A 12,686-nucleotide genomic window follows, 5' to 3' on the forward strand; every position below is an offset into this window, starting at 1 on the left:
AAGTCTACAAATTTTTTGGAAGATGTCCACACTCCTTCTTCAGGAATAGATAAAACATACAAGTAAAGACAAAATCACAAGGATGTACAAAGAAACTACAGCAGGGATCAGAAAATTATTGCTCATCAGTCAAATCCACTTTGCCACCTTTTTTGTAAATGGTTTTGTAAATGGTATTGAAACACAGTCATTCTCATTTGTTTATGTATAATATCTGCCTACTTTTGCACTACAACAGCACTGATGAAAATTTCCAACAGAGGTTATATGGCCCCAAACCTAAAGTATTTGCTGTATGGCCCTTTCCAGAAAAAGTTTACTGACTCCTAAGTAATACTATCAACAAACTTGACCTAATAGTACATTTGTAAAACATACTCTACCTATCAACTGCAGAAAGTACATACTTTTCAAGTAGACATGGACTATTAACTAAGATAGACGATATTTTGGAACCTAAAACAAACTTTAACATATTTAAAAGAATAGAAGTCAAAGTATGTTCTCTGATCTTAACAGAATTAAACTAGAAATCAATTTTTTTAAAAAAGATATGGGGATCCCTGGGTGGCGCAGCGGTTTGGCGCCTGCCTTTGGCCCAGGGCGCAATCCTGGAGACCCGGGATCGAGTCCCATGTCGGGCTCCCGGTGCATGGAGCCTGCTTCTCCCTCTGCCTGTGTCTCTGCCTCTCTCTCTCTCTCTCTCTGTGACTATCATAAATAAAAAAAAAAAAAAAGATATGTACAAAGCCCTCAGGTATTTGAAAATTCACAAATACACATCTAAATAACTCTGAACAAAGACAGTTTTAAGGGAATTAGAAATAATATTTAACTGAAAATCAAAATACAACATTTTAAAACTATATCAAAACTGATGGAATTGAAGTTGAAATGAACAAGTCTGTAATTACAGTTGAAAATAGAATAGCAGAAAATAGGCAGGGGTATAGAAGAACTGAGCAGCTCACTGAATCTAATTAAAATGCATAGAACAGTCTACCCAACAGCAGCAGAATACATTTCTTGGCAAGTGTTCATGGAACATTTATCAAGATAGACCATATACAGAGTCATTGAGTAAACCTCAGCAAATTTGAAAGAATGTTCTCTAAACACAATGGAATTAAACTAGAAGTCAAAAACAGAACTCTATCTGGAAATACCCCAATCCTTGGAAATTAAACAATACACCTCTAAATAATTTGTGTTAAATAAGATATTTCAAGGGAGGGATCCCTGGGTGGTGCAGTGGTTTGGCGCCTGCCTTTGGCCCGGGGCGCGATCCTGGAGACCCGGGATCGAATCCCACATCGGGCTCCCAGCATGGAGCCTGCTTCTCCCTCTGCCTGTGTCTCTGCCTCTCTCTTTGTGACTATCATGAATAAATAAATAAAATCTTAAAAAAAAAAAAAAAAGATATTTCAAGGGAAATTAGAAAGTCTTTTAACTGAATATAAATAAGAATATAAGGTATCCAATTTTATGGGATGCTGCTAAAGCAGTTCTTAGAGGGAAATTTATAGCATTAAATGATTATATTAGAAACTTCCACTTCTGGTCAAGATGAAGTTAAAAAGCAGGGACTATATATTTACCTTCCTGAATAATATATAAAAACAAAAAGACTGAACAGAATGTATGAAACAGTGCCTCTCAAGACATTGTATATCAAGATGAGCCCTGCAATTGTCCCAGATTAAAGTCCTAAGAAAGTTCCCAGATCATGGAACGAGGACACAGGAAACTCAGGCAGAGTCTAGCAGATTCCCTGAGTTCGGGAAGTGGAACTGAGAGGCGAGAACAAGGTGGCCAGAGTTTGCAAAGCAGAATATCAGAGATGAAAGAACTGCACATACAATTCTGGATATGTGCAAAGGGTTCCCCATGTGTATTCAGCAGAGTACTAATAAGTGTATGTATGTGAGGAAACTGTCCAATCTGGGGGAAACTGTCCAATCTGGGAGATAGCTGAAGGGACTAGGCAATAGAATTTATAACTTACACAGGGATAGGAATGGTACCTCTTCTAACCAGCCAAATTGAAAATGCTCATAGTGATTCATGGGAGGTCGGGTAGAGTGCTCTAAAGGTCTGGCCTCAGTACTGAGGAATAAATTTCATCAAACCAAATGCTTCTCTGGTCCTATTGAACAAATCTTAAAAACAAGACCCAAAGGGACCCAACTGTTTCCCAGTAACTTAATTAAATCTCAGAAAAAAACTCGAGTATTTATTAAGAATATTCAGCACTCAACAAGGTAATAGTCACAATTTCTCTTATCCAATCAAAAGTACCAGGTACTGGGAGAGTAAAGTGGGGAAGAAAAGACAGGTAAACCAAGGAGCAGACTCCTAACTACAGGGAATACATTGATGGTCACCAGAGGGGAGTTGGGAGGGGGAGTGGGGGAAATAAATGATGACGACTGAGAAGTGCACTTGTCATGATGAGCACCAGGTGATGCATGGAAGATATCATACACCTGAAGCTAACTGGAATTTAAATTAAAACTTAAAAGAAATCATATCACACACACATACCACAGACATCACACATATACTTCACACGTGCACACACACACACACACACATACAGAGGCCACAAAACATTACTGAGTGAAATAAAAGACTTAAATGGAGAGATCTGTTAATGGTGAGATGTCTATGCTTGAGAAATTCAGCACACATCAGTTAAAATCCCAATGGGCAGCCATTATACAAAAGAAATTGAGAAGCTGATTCTAAAAGTCATATGGAAATTCAAGATAAAACAAAAAAATTACAGATACCTAAAAATAAATGCCACTAAAAACGCCTGAGATCTTGTTTGAGATAAAAAATAATTATCAAAAATATTAGTGAAGGGCAGCCCGGGTGGCTCAGCGGTTTAGCGTTTGCCTTCAGCCCTGGGCCTGATCCTGGAGACCTGGGACCGAGTCCCACATCAGGCTCCCTGCAGGGAGCTTGCTTCTCCCTCTGCCTGTGTCTCTGCCTCTCTTTCTCTCTGTGTCTCTCATGAATAAATAAATAAAATCTTTAAAAAATATATTAATGAAGATCTGAATAAATAAATAGCTATATCATGTTCATGGATTATAATACAGAATATTATAAGCTTTTAAATTCTTCCCAGATTTATCTATAGACTTGTTGCAATTCCAATCAAAATCACAATGTTACTTTGTGGAGTTCAATATGCTGATTCTAAAATACATGAAAGAGTAAAGAGATGAGGGTTGGAAGCAGATGGAGTAGCAAAGTATTTCTTCTATCATGTATCAGAATTTATTATAAAGCTAGACATAAAATATTTAAAGCAGCTTTTTTCATTTAGTTCCATATCTCACCAATTTTTGGTGTGTTCAATCTTTTTAATTTTTTATTGAAGTTGATTTGCCAACATGTAATATAACACCCAGTGCTCATCCCATCAAGTGCCTTCCTAAGTGCCCGTCACCCAATGTTCAATCTTTTCCTATCTGAACTTTTTTAGAGGGTATGCACTAGGCTGTCTTGTTTCATGCCTTATGGTGCATGGTTGTTTTTGATCCTTTTACTATCAATATGTATGTGACTTTATGTTTCTTATAAACTGCAGAGTCTTGCTTCTTCTCCAGGATGACAACATGTGCCTTAAAATTAAAGCTTTCTGTCCATTTAGATTCAACATAACTATTGCTATGGATGGAGTTAGGTCTACCATCTTGGCAATTGTTTTCTATTAACCTCACTTGTTCTTTTGTTTCTCTTTTCTTGTCTTCTGAAATAATCATATATTTTTCAGTATCTCTGTGTTTTTTACTGTGATGATTCTTTTTTATTCCAAACTATTTTTTATTGGTTGCACTTGGCTATACCATAATCATTAATTTATCAGAGTCTAATTTCAAATAATACATATATCTCAACAGTGTTAAGAAACTTTTATCTGTGTGATTTCATTTATATCCACCCACCCTTTGTACTCTTCTCTCATATTTTACTTCTAAATAGGCTATAAATATCAAAATGTGTTAATATTTTTGCTTTAAAAGGTCAGTTCTTATATGGGGCACCTGGGTGGTGCAGTCAGTTAAGTGTCCAACCCTTGGTTTCAGCTCAGGTTGTAATCTCAGTATCATGAGATTGAGACCTGTGTCAGGCTCCCTGCTTAGTGAGGAATCTGCTTGAGATTCTCTCTCCCTCTTCCTCTGTCACTCTCACTCATTCTCTCTCTCTCTCTCTCAAATAAATAAATAAATCTTTTTAAAAAAATATCAATTGTCATAAAGATATATAGGCATGTAAATATCAACTGATACCAAAAGAAGTCATATATACATATACAAAATAAGTCATATATATACATATACACACACATATATGTATATACATTGTGTGTATATATGTATCCTCCTGGGTATGCTTTATTTCTGTTTGCATATCCAGAGTTCTTCCTGAACTCCTTTCCCTTCAGCCTGAACAGGGTCTTTGAATTTTCTTGTATAACAAGTTTTCTCAGCATTCGTCTGCATAAAAGTGTCTTTATTTTTACCTTCATTTTTGAAGGACATTTTTCACTGAATACAGAATGATAGGTTGACAGATGTTTTTTGTTGTTTGTAAAGCAATTTATAAAAACATCATTCCATTATCTAAGAGGCCATAGCCTCATCATTTTTGGTAAGAAGTCAGCCACTATTCATGCCATTGTTCTCATATATACAATATGTCTTTTTATCTGTAGCCACCTTCAGAATTTGCTCTTTATCTTTGGTTTTCAGCACTTTTATTATGTGATTAGGTATGATTTCATTTGTATGTATCCTGTTTGTAGTTCAGCTGAGCTTCTTGGGTTCTGGGATTATGTCATTCATTAATTTAGGGGTGTTCTTGGACATTATCTCTTCAAATATTTCTTCTGCACCATTCTGTTTTTCTTCTCCTTCTAAGAGTTTAAAGACACATACGTGGTGCCATTTAATATTGTCCCACAGATCTCAGACAATCTGTTCATTTTTTTTTTACCCTACCTCTTTCTTTGTATTTTAGTTTATATATTAACCTGTCTTTAAGTTCTCTACTCCTAGGCTTTTCCTACTTTACTCTTGAATCCATTGAATAATTTTTTATTCCTGATATCATACTTTTTCATATGTTGCATTTTCACTTTGTTCTTTTTTATCATTTATCTCAGCTGAAATTTCCCATGTCTGCCCTCATGTTGCCCATCTTTTCTATTAAGTCCTTCAGCATTTTTATGAGTTGTTTTTTCTTTAGCCGTGCTTGGGCTCTTAGCACTGACAAGATCCCAGAGATCTCTTCATACTTTACAACTGGCCACCACCTTTCCAAACCCAAGGAGAGTTGTCTTTGCTCTACAGCCTCACCACCAGCTTTTTGATTACTAAGGGATTCTCTTTCCTCTCTCATCTTGCTCTGGATTTTTCTGCATTGGGAGATCTCTCTATCTCTCTCTCCTGCTTCCCTGCCCCAAGTCATGGCAGGGAGACTCTTTACACTCTGTAAAGGCCAACCATGTGTCAGAGGGAGAGTTTCTCTCAGCTCTTACCCACTCCCAGCCTATGGTAGCTGAGAATCAAGAATGCATTTGGATTTCTCTCAACTTTGCTGCCTTGCTGCCTGCCCCCCCTCCCTGTCTTCAGAGGATTACTGCTTTATATTTGGCAGAGGCCCCAAATGTTTCAGGAGGTTCTATTAGCTCCCCACCTTGTCCCAAAAATCTTTGGCTTACTATACCCAAGCACTAAGTGAAGATCTATGGGAAAGTTTGTGGGTGGGTAAAAATTCATTCCTTGGAATTCCCATCTGTCCTATATATGATGGGTTCTCATCCCTCTGCCAAGAATGGGAATAACTATGAATCTTTTCTATGAAGGGCTCATCATTTTGTTTCTAATATATTTCCTCTTCGAGGATTGTTTCACACTCATTTAAAGCAACATAAGCTCTAAACTTTAAATTGAATCTTCAGGGGGTCCCTGGGTAGTTCAGTCATTCAGCGCCTGCTTTGGCCCAGGGCATGATCCTGGAATCCCAGGATCGAGTCCCAGGATCAAGTCTTGGGATCGAGTCCCGGGATGGAGTCCCTCTTCAGGCTTCTGCATGGATCCTGCTTCTCCCTCTGCCTGTGTCTCTGTCTCTCTCTCTCTCATGAATAAATAAAAAAATCTTAAAGAAAAATTGAATCTTCATTTGATAAAATGGCTTTTTGCTGAAATGACTCTTTAGCAAATAGTCTGTTTCTCTGGTTACTGGTTTGATACCTGTCTACATCCTGAATATATCCAATACTAAATATTTGTACATTACATAAACTTAAGGAGACAAGATGTGCCGAAGAGATTCCTTTTAATTGCTGTGAACATAGAAGTTATATAATAAGTAAAAATCTCTAAGTATTAGAATCAGTTGGGAAGAGGAGACAGGGGGAACCTTGGCTCTCTCAGTGAAATGAGGCCCACTGAATTTCAGACATAGCAGTCTTTCAGTGGCCTTCCACTCTAACAGCCTATGTTCATAAAAGGGTGATATTGAGTTATCTAAGGTTTTCAGTTCTGTCTTCTCTTAATCTCATATCCAAGGAAACTATAATTCCAAAATTAACTCAGTGTTTGTAGTGTATCTTGACCATAGTTAACATCAAAGGCGCACTCCTGACCAGAGTAGATAAATAGAGAAGAAAAGAAAAGAAAAGAGAGAAAAGAAAAGGCCGATATTCACTGAGGCTTTAAAAGGGAATTATTGGGATCCCTGGGTGGTGCAGCGGTTTGGCGCCTGCCTTTGGCCCAGGGCACGATCCTGGAGACCCGGGATCGAGTCCCACGTCAGGCTTCCGGTGCATGGAGCCTGCTTCTCCCTCTGCCTAGGTCTCTGCCTCTCTCTCTCTCTCTCTCACTGTGTGCCTATCATAAATAAATAAAAAATTTAAAAATAAATAAATAAAAGGGAATTATTTCTACAGATGGAAACAATTTATCAAAGAATAAAATTATTGAAATAATTTATATTTATGAATATATATCTCTACGTAGTATATTTCAATGCCTGGAGTATTATTCAGAAATACACTAAAAGTTAGACCTTAGTAATTACTACATTTTAAATATAGCAAATGAGAAGACTGGAATTGTTAGAACTATCCCTAAAACCAAAGATTTTCTAATTATGTTCAATTTTGTTACAGGCCAAAAGAAGAAGTAGTATGGCAATCTGGACAGAAAATGAAGTTTATCTCGGATACACTTTCCTTAAGTTTGTTAAAATAATAACTACCAAAAAACTTAAAAACCTTCTAAATATATCACCAGCTGCTACACTGACTATACACAATGTTGAGTATCCAGGACACCCATTGGAACTCGCCTTATTATTAAATTACTGCACTACATGTAGAGTCAACAAAACGATTTATGTGGTAATATACAATGAAGATACAGAACAGTGGGTGTACCAAGACTTTGCCTTAGATGTCTCTATTGACAGTTTTTTAACTCCGCATTTCATATATGCAGCAATGCCAGAATTAATACTGCGGGATAAACATAGGATCTACTATTGTTATCACAACTTCACTGAGACTGGAGTTATACAAACACCTACAGAATTTGGAAATCTATCAAGATTGTCAAATAACAGCATTGTTCATGACATTTTCATGGGTGAGCCATTCTCATTCTGCAAAAATTATTCTTGAGTTTATAGTAGACATCTTCCTTATGAAGATGTAACATTTATAAATGCACTAATATATGATGCTTTTGGTAGGTAAAGATGCACTGTTTACCACCTAAAAATGGATATCTTTTAAGTTTTACTAAGGTTAACTATGATCTCACATAGTGAAATGGCAAACTCAAGTTTTAGTTTTTTCCCATAGATTCATTTTGGTTTATCAGCAGATACCAACTAAGCAACCTACATATACATTTTCAGCGAAGAAGGTGATAGGATGTTGTCTTCATTTCCTAGGGCTTCCTAGGGCTACCACAAACTAGGTGGCTTCAAACAACAGAAATCTATTGTCTCAGTTTTGGAGATTAGACTACACATTCAAGGTGTCAGCAATGCCATACTCCCTCTGAAACCCAAAGGGGGTGTCTTTCATTGCTTCTTCCTAGCCTCTGGTGGCTTGCTGGCAAACCTTGCCATTCCTTGGCTTACAACTGCCTCATTCCAACTTCTGCCTTCATCACGATGTAACATTCTCTTTGTGTCCTCACATGCCATCTTGTTGCAAGGACAGAGGGCCTACCCTACTCCAGTGGGACCACATCTTAACTAATTATCTCTGTAATGATTCTATTTCCAAATAAGTTCACATTCTGAAGTAGTACTAGGAATTAGAACACCAACATCTTTTCTAAGGGGACACAATTCAACCTATAGCAGGTATTGTCAAGTTGAGTGGACCCATATTCACATCCATGAGGAAGTCATTGAATCTTTCCAAGTCTTAATCTAGAATTAAGGTGGCTGTGTCGATTGGATAAAGGATTGTATGTAAAATGCTTAGATTAAACTGGGCGCATGGTAACCCTTCGGCTAACAGTAGTTATTCTTGATCTTGTTATTTCCAAGGTAGTATACTAAACATTATAGGCAATGCAAAGAAATAGGAAGTTTGATCCTCAAAAAGTCTGGTTAGGAGATAGTCCTAATCATGGAATTTAAAGGAAATGTCACTGTAATTCATAATGTCTTTTTAAGATTTTGTTTATCTATTTGTTACTAATTACAAAGAAAGAGCATGAGCAGGGGGAGGAACAGAGAGAAAGGGACAAACAGACTCCACACTGAGCCCAGAGCCTGACTCAGGACTCGATTCCAGGACCCTGAGATCAAGACCTGAGCTGAAATCAAGAGTTGGACACTTAACCAACTGAGCTACCCAGGCACCCTGCATAATGTCTTTCTTGACACCTATCACCCAGCAATTCCCAACCAGTTGATTTTTATGCTCCCCTTTACAATAAAACTCTAAAAAATATTGCCTAGTTTCACTTTTTCCTCTTTCCTCCCTTTCTCTTGAAGCCACTCTAATCAAATATTCCATAAGAAGTGCTCTTGTCAAGGTTTTAAGGACCTCCACTTTGCTAACACAGTGGCCTATTTTCAGCCATCTTCCATGAACTGGCATTTAGCGTGCCTGACTCTTGAAATACTTTTTTTTTCCACCTTATTTCTAGGGTGTCTCTTTTTTGCCCTTCCTGCCACTTTGCTAGCTGTTCCTTCTCAGCCTATTTTCCTGATCCTTCATCTTCCTGATTCCTAGAGAAGCACCTCAGGGTTTGGTTTTCAGACATCTGAGCTCTGTTTACATGCACTCTGCCCTCTGGCCATGACCATTCGTCTGCTCCTTGCCTAGTCCTTTCCTAATAAGTAAATATCACCTTTTCCAGTCTTTCCAGCTACAAAACCCTTGATCTCATCCTTGAATCCTTCCCTTCCACATCCCACAACTAGTCCATAGGCAGTTCCTGTTGGCTCTGTCTAAAAAGTCTACCTAAAACCTAACCCCTTTCCACCATTCCCACTCCAGTCCAAGCCAGTGTCCTCTCCAGCCCATACATGCAAGAGTCTTTTACGTGCTCTGCCTCCACCCTTAAACTCCCAGCCCCACCAGTTTAGAGTCCACCTAGCTGCTAGAGTGAGCCTTTGAAAACATGCAAAATCACTCTGTATCTCTGCTGAAAACCTCACCTGGCTCCCTTTATCACTCAGGATAAAATCTAAAACACTTACCATGGCCTGAAAAACAGTATGTGGTGTGGCTCCAGACTCTGATGTCATCTCTCATCACTCAACCCTCTGTTCACTGTTTACCTAGCTGCAGACTGGGCTCTGCTGTTCCTTGGATATCTACTGTTACATATGCCAGAAACATTCTTCACTTTGATGTCTACAAGACTCTTGCTCTTAATTCAGGTTTAAGTCCAATTGCCACCTGATCAGAGAGCTCTTCCCTGACTCTGCTCTAGCTCCCATGCTCTGTTCCTTACACTTCCTTATTTTGTTCACAATGCTTCTCATTACCCAACAAACTACATGTGTGCTTATTCAGTAGCCGGGTTTTCCACCAAAAAACAAGCTCTGTGTGACTTTGTTATATTTGCCGCTTTACTCACAGTGTCTAGAATAACATATAATAGGCCCTTTTTTTAATAAATGAATGAGTAACTATTCATTGAACATGCTCTGCTGGGAGGTGGAGATAGCATGGAAATTGGACATAATTCCCACTCTTTCTTCTTCTTTTTTTTAAGATTTATTTATTTATTTGAGAGAGAGTGTATGTGCTTGCATGAGCACAGGGGAAAGGGCAGGAGACTCTAAAGCAAACTCTATACTGAGCATGGAGCCCCACATGGGGCTGATCTCACAACCCCAAAATCACAACCTGAACCGAAACCAAGAGTTAGACCCTTAACTGGCTGAGCCACTCAGGTGTCCAGGAATTTCTACCCCTTAAGAGTTTACAAAATTGCAGAGGATAAAGACAAACACATAAAGCAACATGGCTAATGCTATGACAGAGCTAATATCAGGTGCCACAGAGGCACACAGATGGAGTACCTTACCCAAACCTGGGGGACAGAGGGGAACAAAAGGCTTCCTTGAAAAAGTGCTGTCTAAGCTGAGGCCTGCTGAATGGGTAGAGGTTAGTTAGGCAGTGAAAACAACAGTAGGGATGGTGTGCCCAATGACTCAGAGACAACAGGGTACAATCCAGGCCTTGAAAGACAATCCAGGGGCAGCCCCGGTGGCCCAGAGGTTTAGTGCTGCCTTCAGCCCAGGGTGTGATCCTGGAGATCCGGGATCGAGTCCGACGTCAGGCTCCCTGCATGGAGCCTGCTTCTCCCTCTGCCTGTGTCTCTGCATCTCTCTCTCTCTCTCTCTGTGTCTGTCATGAATAAATAAATAAAATCTTTGAAAGAAAGAAAAAGAAAGAAGGAGAGAGAGAAAGAAAGAAAGAAAGAAAGAAAGAAAGAAAGAAAGAAAGAAAGAAAGAAAGAAAGAAAGAAAGAAGAAAGAAAGAAAAAGAATCCATTGGTGAAACAGAATTCTCCAGAGAAAAAGGAGAAATCTCTCCTGGAGAAATAAAGTTCAGGTTATAAAAGTCCTCATAAGCCATGTCAAGAAATTGAACCTTCTAAGGCTTGTATAGGGAGTTCTAAAGAGTTTTGAGCAAAAGAGAAGCAGAATCATATTTGTGTTTTTAAAAGGCCACTGGCCATAGTGATAAGGAGATAAGGTTAGAATAATCAACTGGGAATAGATTTTAGAGGGACCTTAAAAGCTGAATGTTGCACTGAAGGCCATTTGGAAACACTGAAATAAAAAGTCTAAACAGTTCATAAGCATATGAAAGACAATGTTAAAAGCCTTCGGCCAGGGCAGGCCCGGTGGCGCAGCGGTTTAGCGCCGCCTGCAGCCCAGGGCTGATCCTGGAGACACCGAATCGAGTCCCATGTCGGGCTCCCTGCATGGAGCCTGCTTCTCCCTCTGCCTGTGTCTCTGCCTCTCTCTCTCCTCTCGCTCTTCTCTCATGAATAAGTTTTTTAAAAAAATTTTTTAATCTTAAAAAAAAAAAAAAAGCCTTCGGCCTGCAGCATTTCCATTACTCAAATAACCCACTATTAAAAAGTTTCCATGGAGTGCCTGGCTGGCTCAGAAGCATATGCGACTTTTGATCTCAGGGCCATGAGTTCCTCTATACCCACAGTGGATATAGAGATTCTTTAAAAATAAGATCCTAAAAAAAAAATGTTGCTATGAATTGATCTGGACTTCTGAAAGAGAAGGGCAGGGGGAGAGGGTTAACTCAAGTTAACCAGGTTCATTTTCTAGGCTATTTTGTTCCACTCTCTATCTGCACTAGCTCTATGTTGTTTTGATGATGATGGCCTTAATCTTCTAATATACCATACAATTCACTTATTTTCATGTCTGTTGACTGCCTTTCCTACAGGAATGTAAGCTACACAAAAAAGAGATCTTTCTGGGTTTTTCACTAATGTATCTCCCCCCAGGATACATTACAGGATACATCCCCCCAGGAGAGATACATTAGTGAAATCTCCCCACCCCCAGGTATCTAGAACACTGTGTAGCCCAGGCATTCCATATATATTTATTGAATAGGTGATTACATGTGTGTAATATTAGGTCTTCTCAACCAGGAATGTTGTGTGCTTCATTATTTTTATTTTCTCTAATTGGTCTATTCAAATCTTCCATCTCTTCTTTAGTCAATTTTAGAAGTTTGTGTTTCCTTGGAGAATCACTCATTTTATCTGGATTTTCTAATAAACCTTATTGGCAAAGCTTCCCATTTTAATTTTTAGATTGCTTGTTATCTGTAATAGTATTCTCCTTCTCATTTATAATGTTCTCTGTACCCCACCCCTTTTAAAGATATTGCTTTTTTTTAATGATTTTTTTGGTTTTGTTTTCCTTTGAAAATAACTGTTTATCAAATCTTCCTATTTAACTCCTTAATTTCTGCTTTTGTCACTCTTGATTCTTCACTTGTGCTTTCCTTTTGTGACTTTATTGTTTGTTGCCTGCTTCTAATGGTAAATGATTAGTTCATTTATTTTCAGTCTTGTTTCCAAGGATTTAAAACTACAAAGAAGCATAAGGCTATAATTTTTTCTCACTATGGCATTAGCTGCATCCAG

The 12,686-nt window shown here is 38.5% G+C and overlaps 1 protein-coding gene across 23 annotated transcripts in view; it reads left to right on the plus strand.

Annotated features, from left to right (window-relative positions):
* The window catches only part of CATSPERE (catsper channel auxiliary subunit epsilon), a 199,335-nt gene that overhangs the window by 117,455 nt on the left and 69,194 nt on the right, over positions 1-12,686 (plus strand). For all 23 annotated transcript variants that reach the window (XM_049112405.1, XM_049112409.1, XM_049112408.1 and 20 more), the window contains one exon: positions 7,190-7,664. In XM_049112405.1, the coding sequence (XP_048968362.1) occupies positions 7,190-7,664 (475 nt within the window). The remainder of the gene's footprint in view (positions 1-7,189; positions 7,665-12,686) is intronic.

This window comes from Canis lupus, chromosome 7 (assembly GCF_003254725.2).
Source record: "Canis lupus dingo isolate Sandy chromosome 7, ASM325472v2, whole genome shotgun sequence".
Classification (NCBI taxonomy): domain Eukaryota; kingdom Metazoa; phylum Chordata; class Mammalia; order Carnivora; family Canidae; genus Canis; species Canis lupus.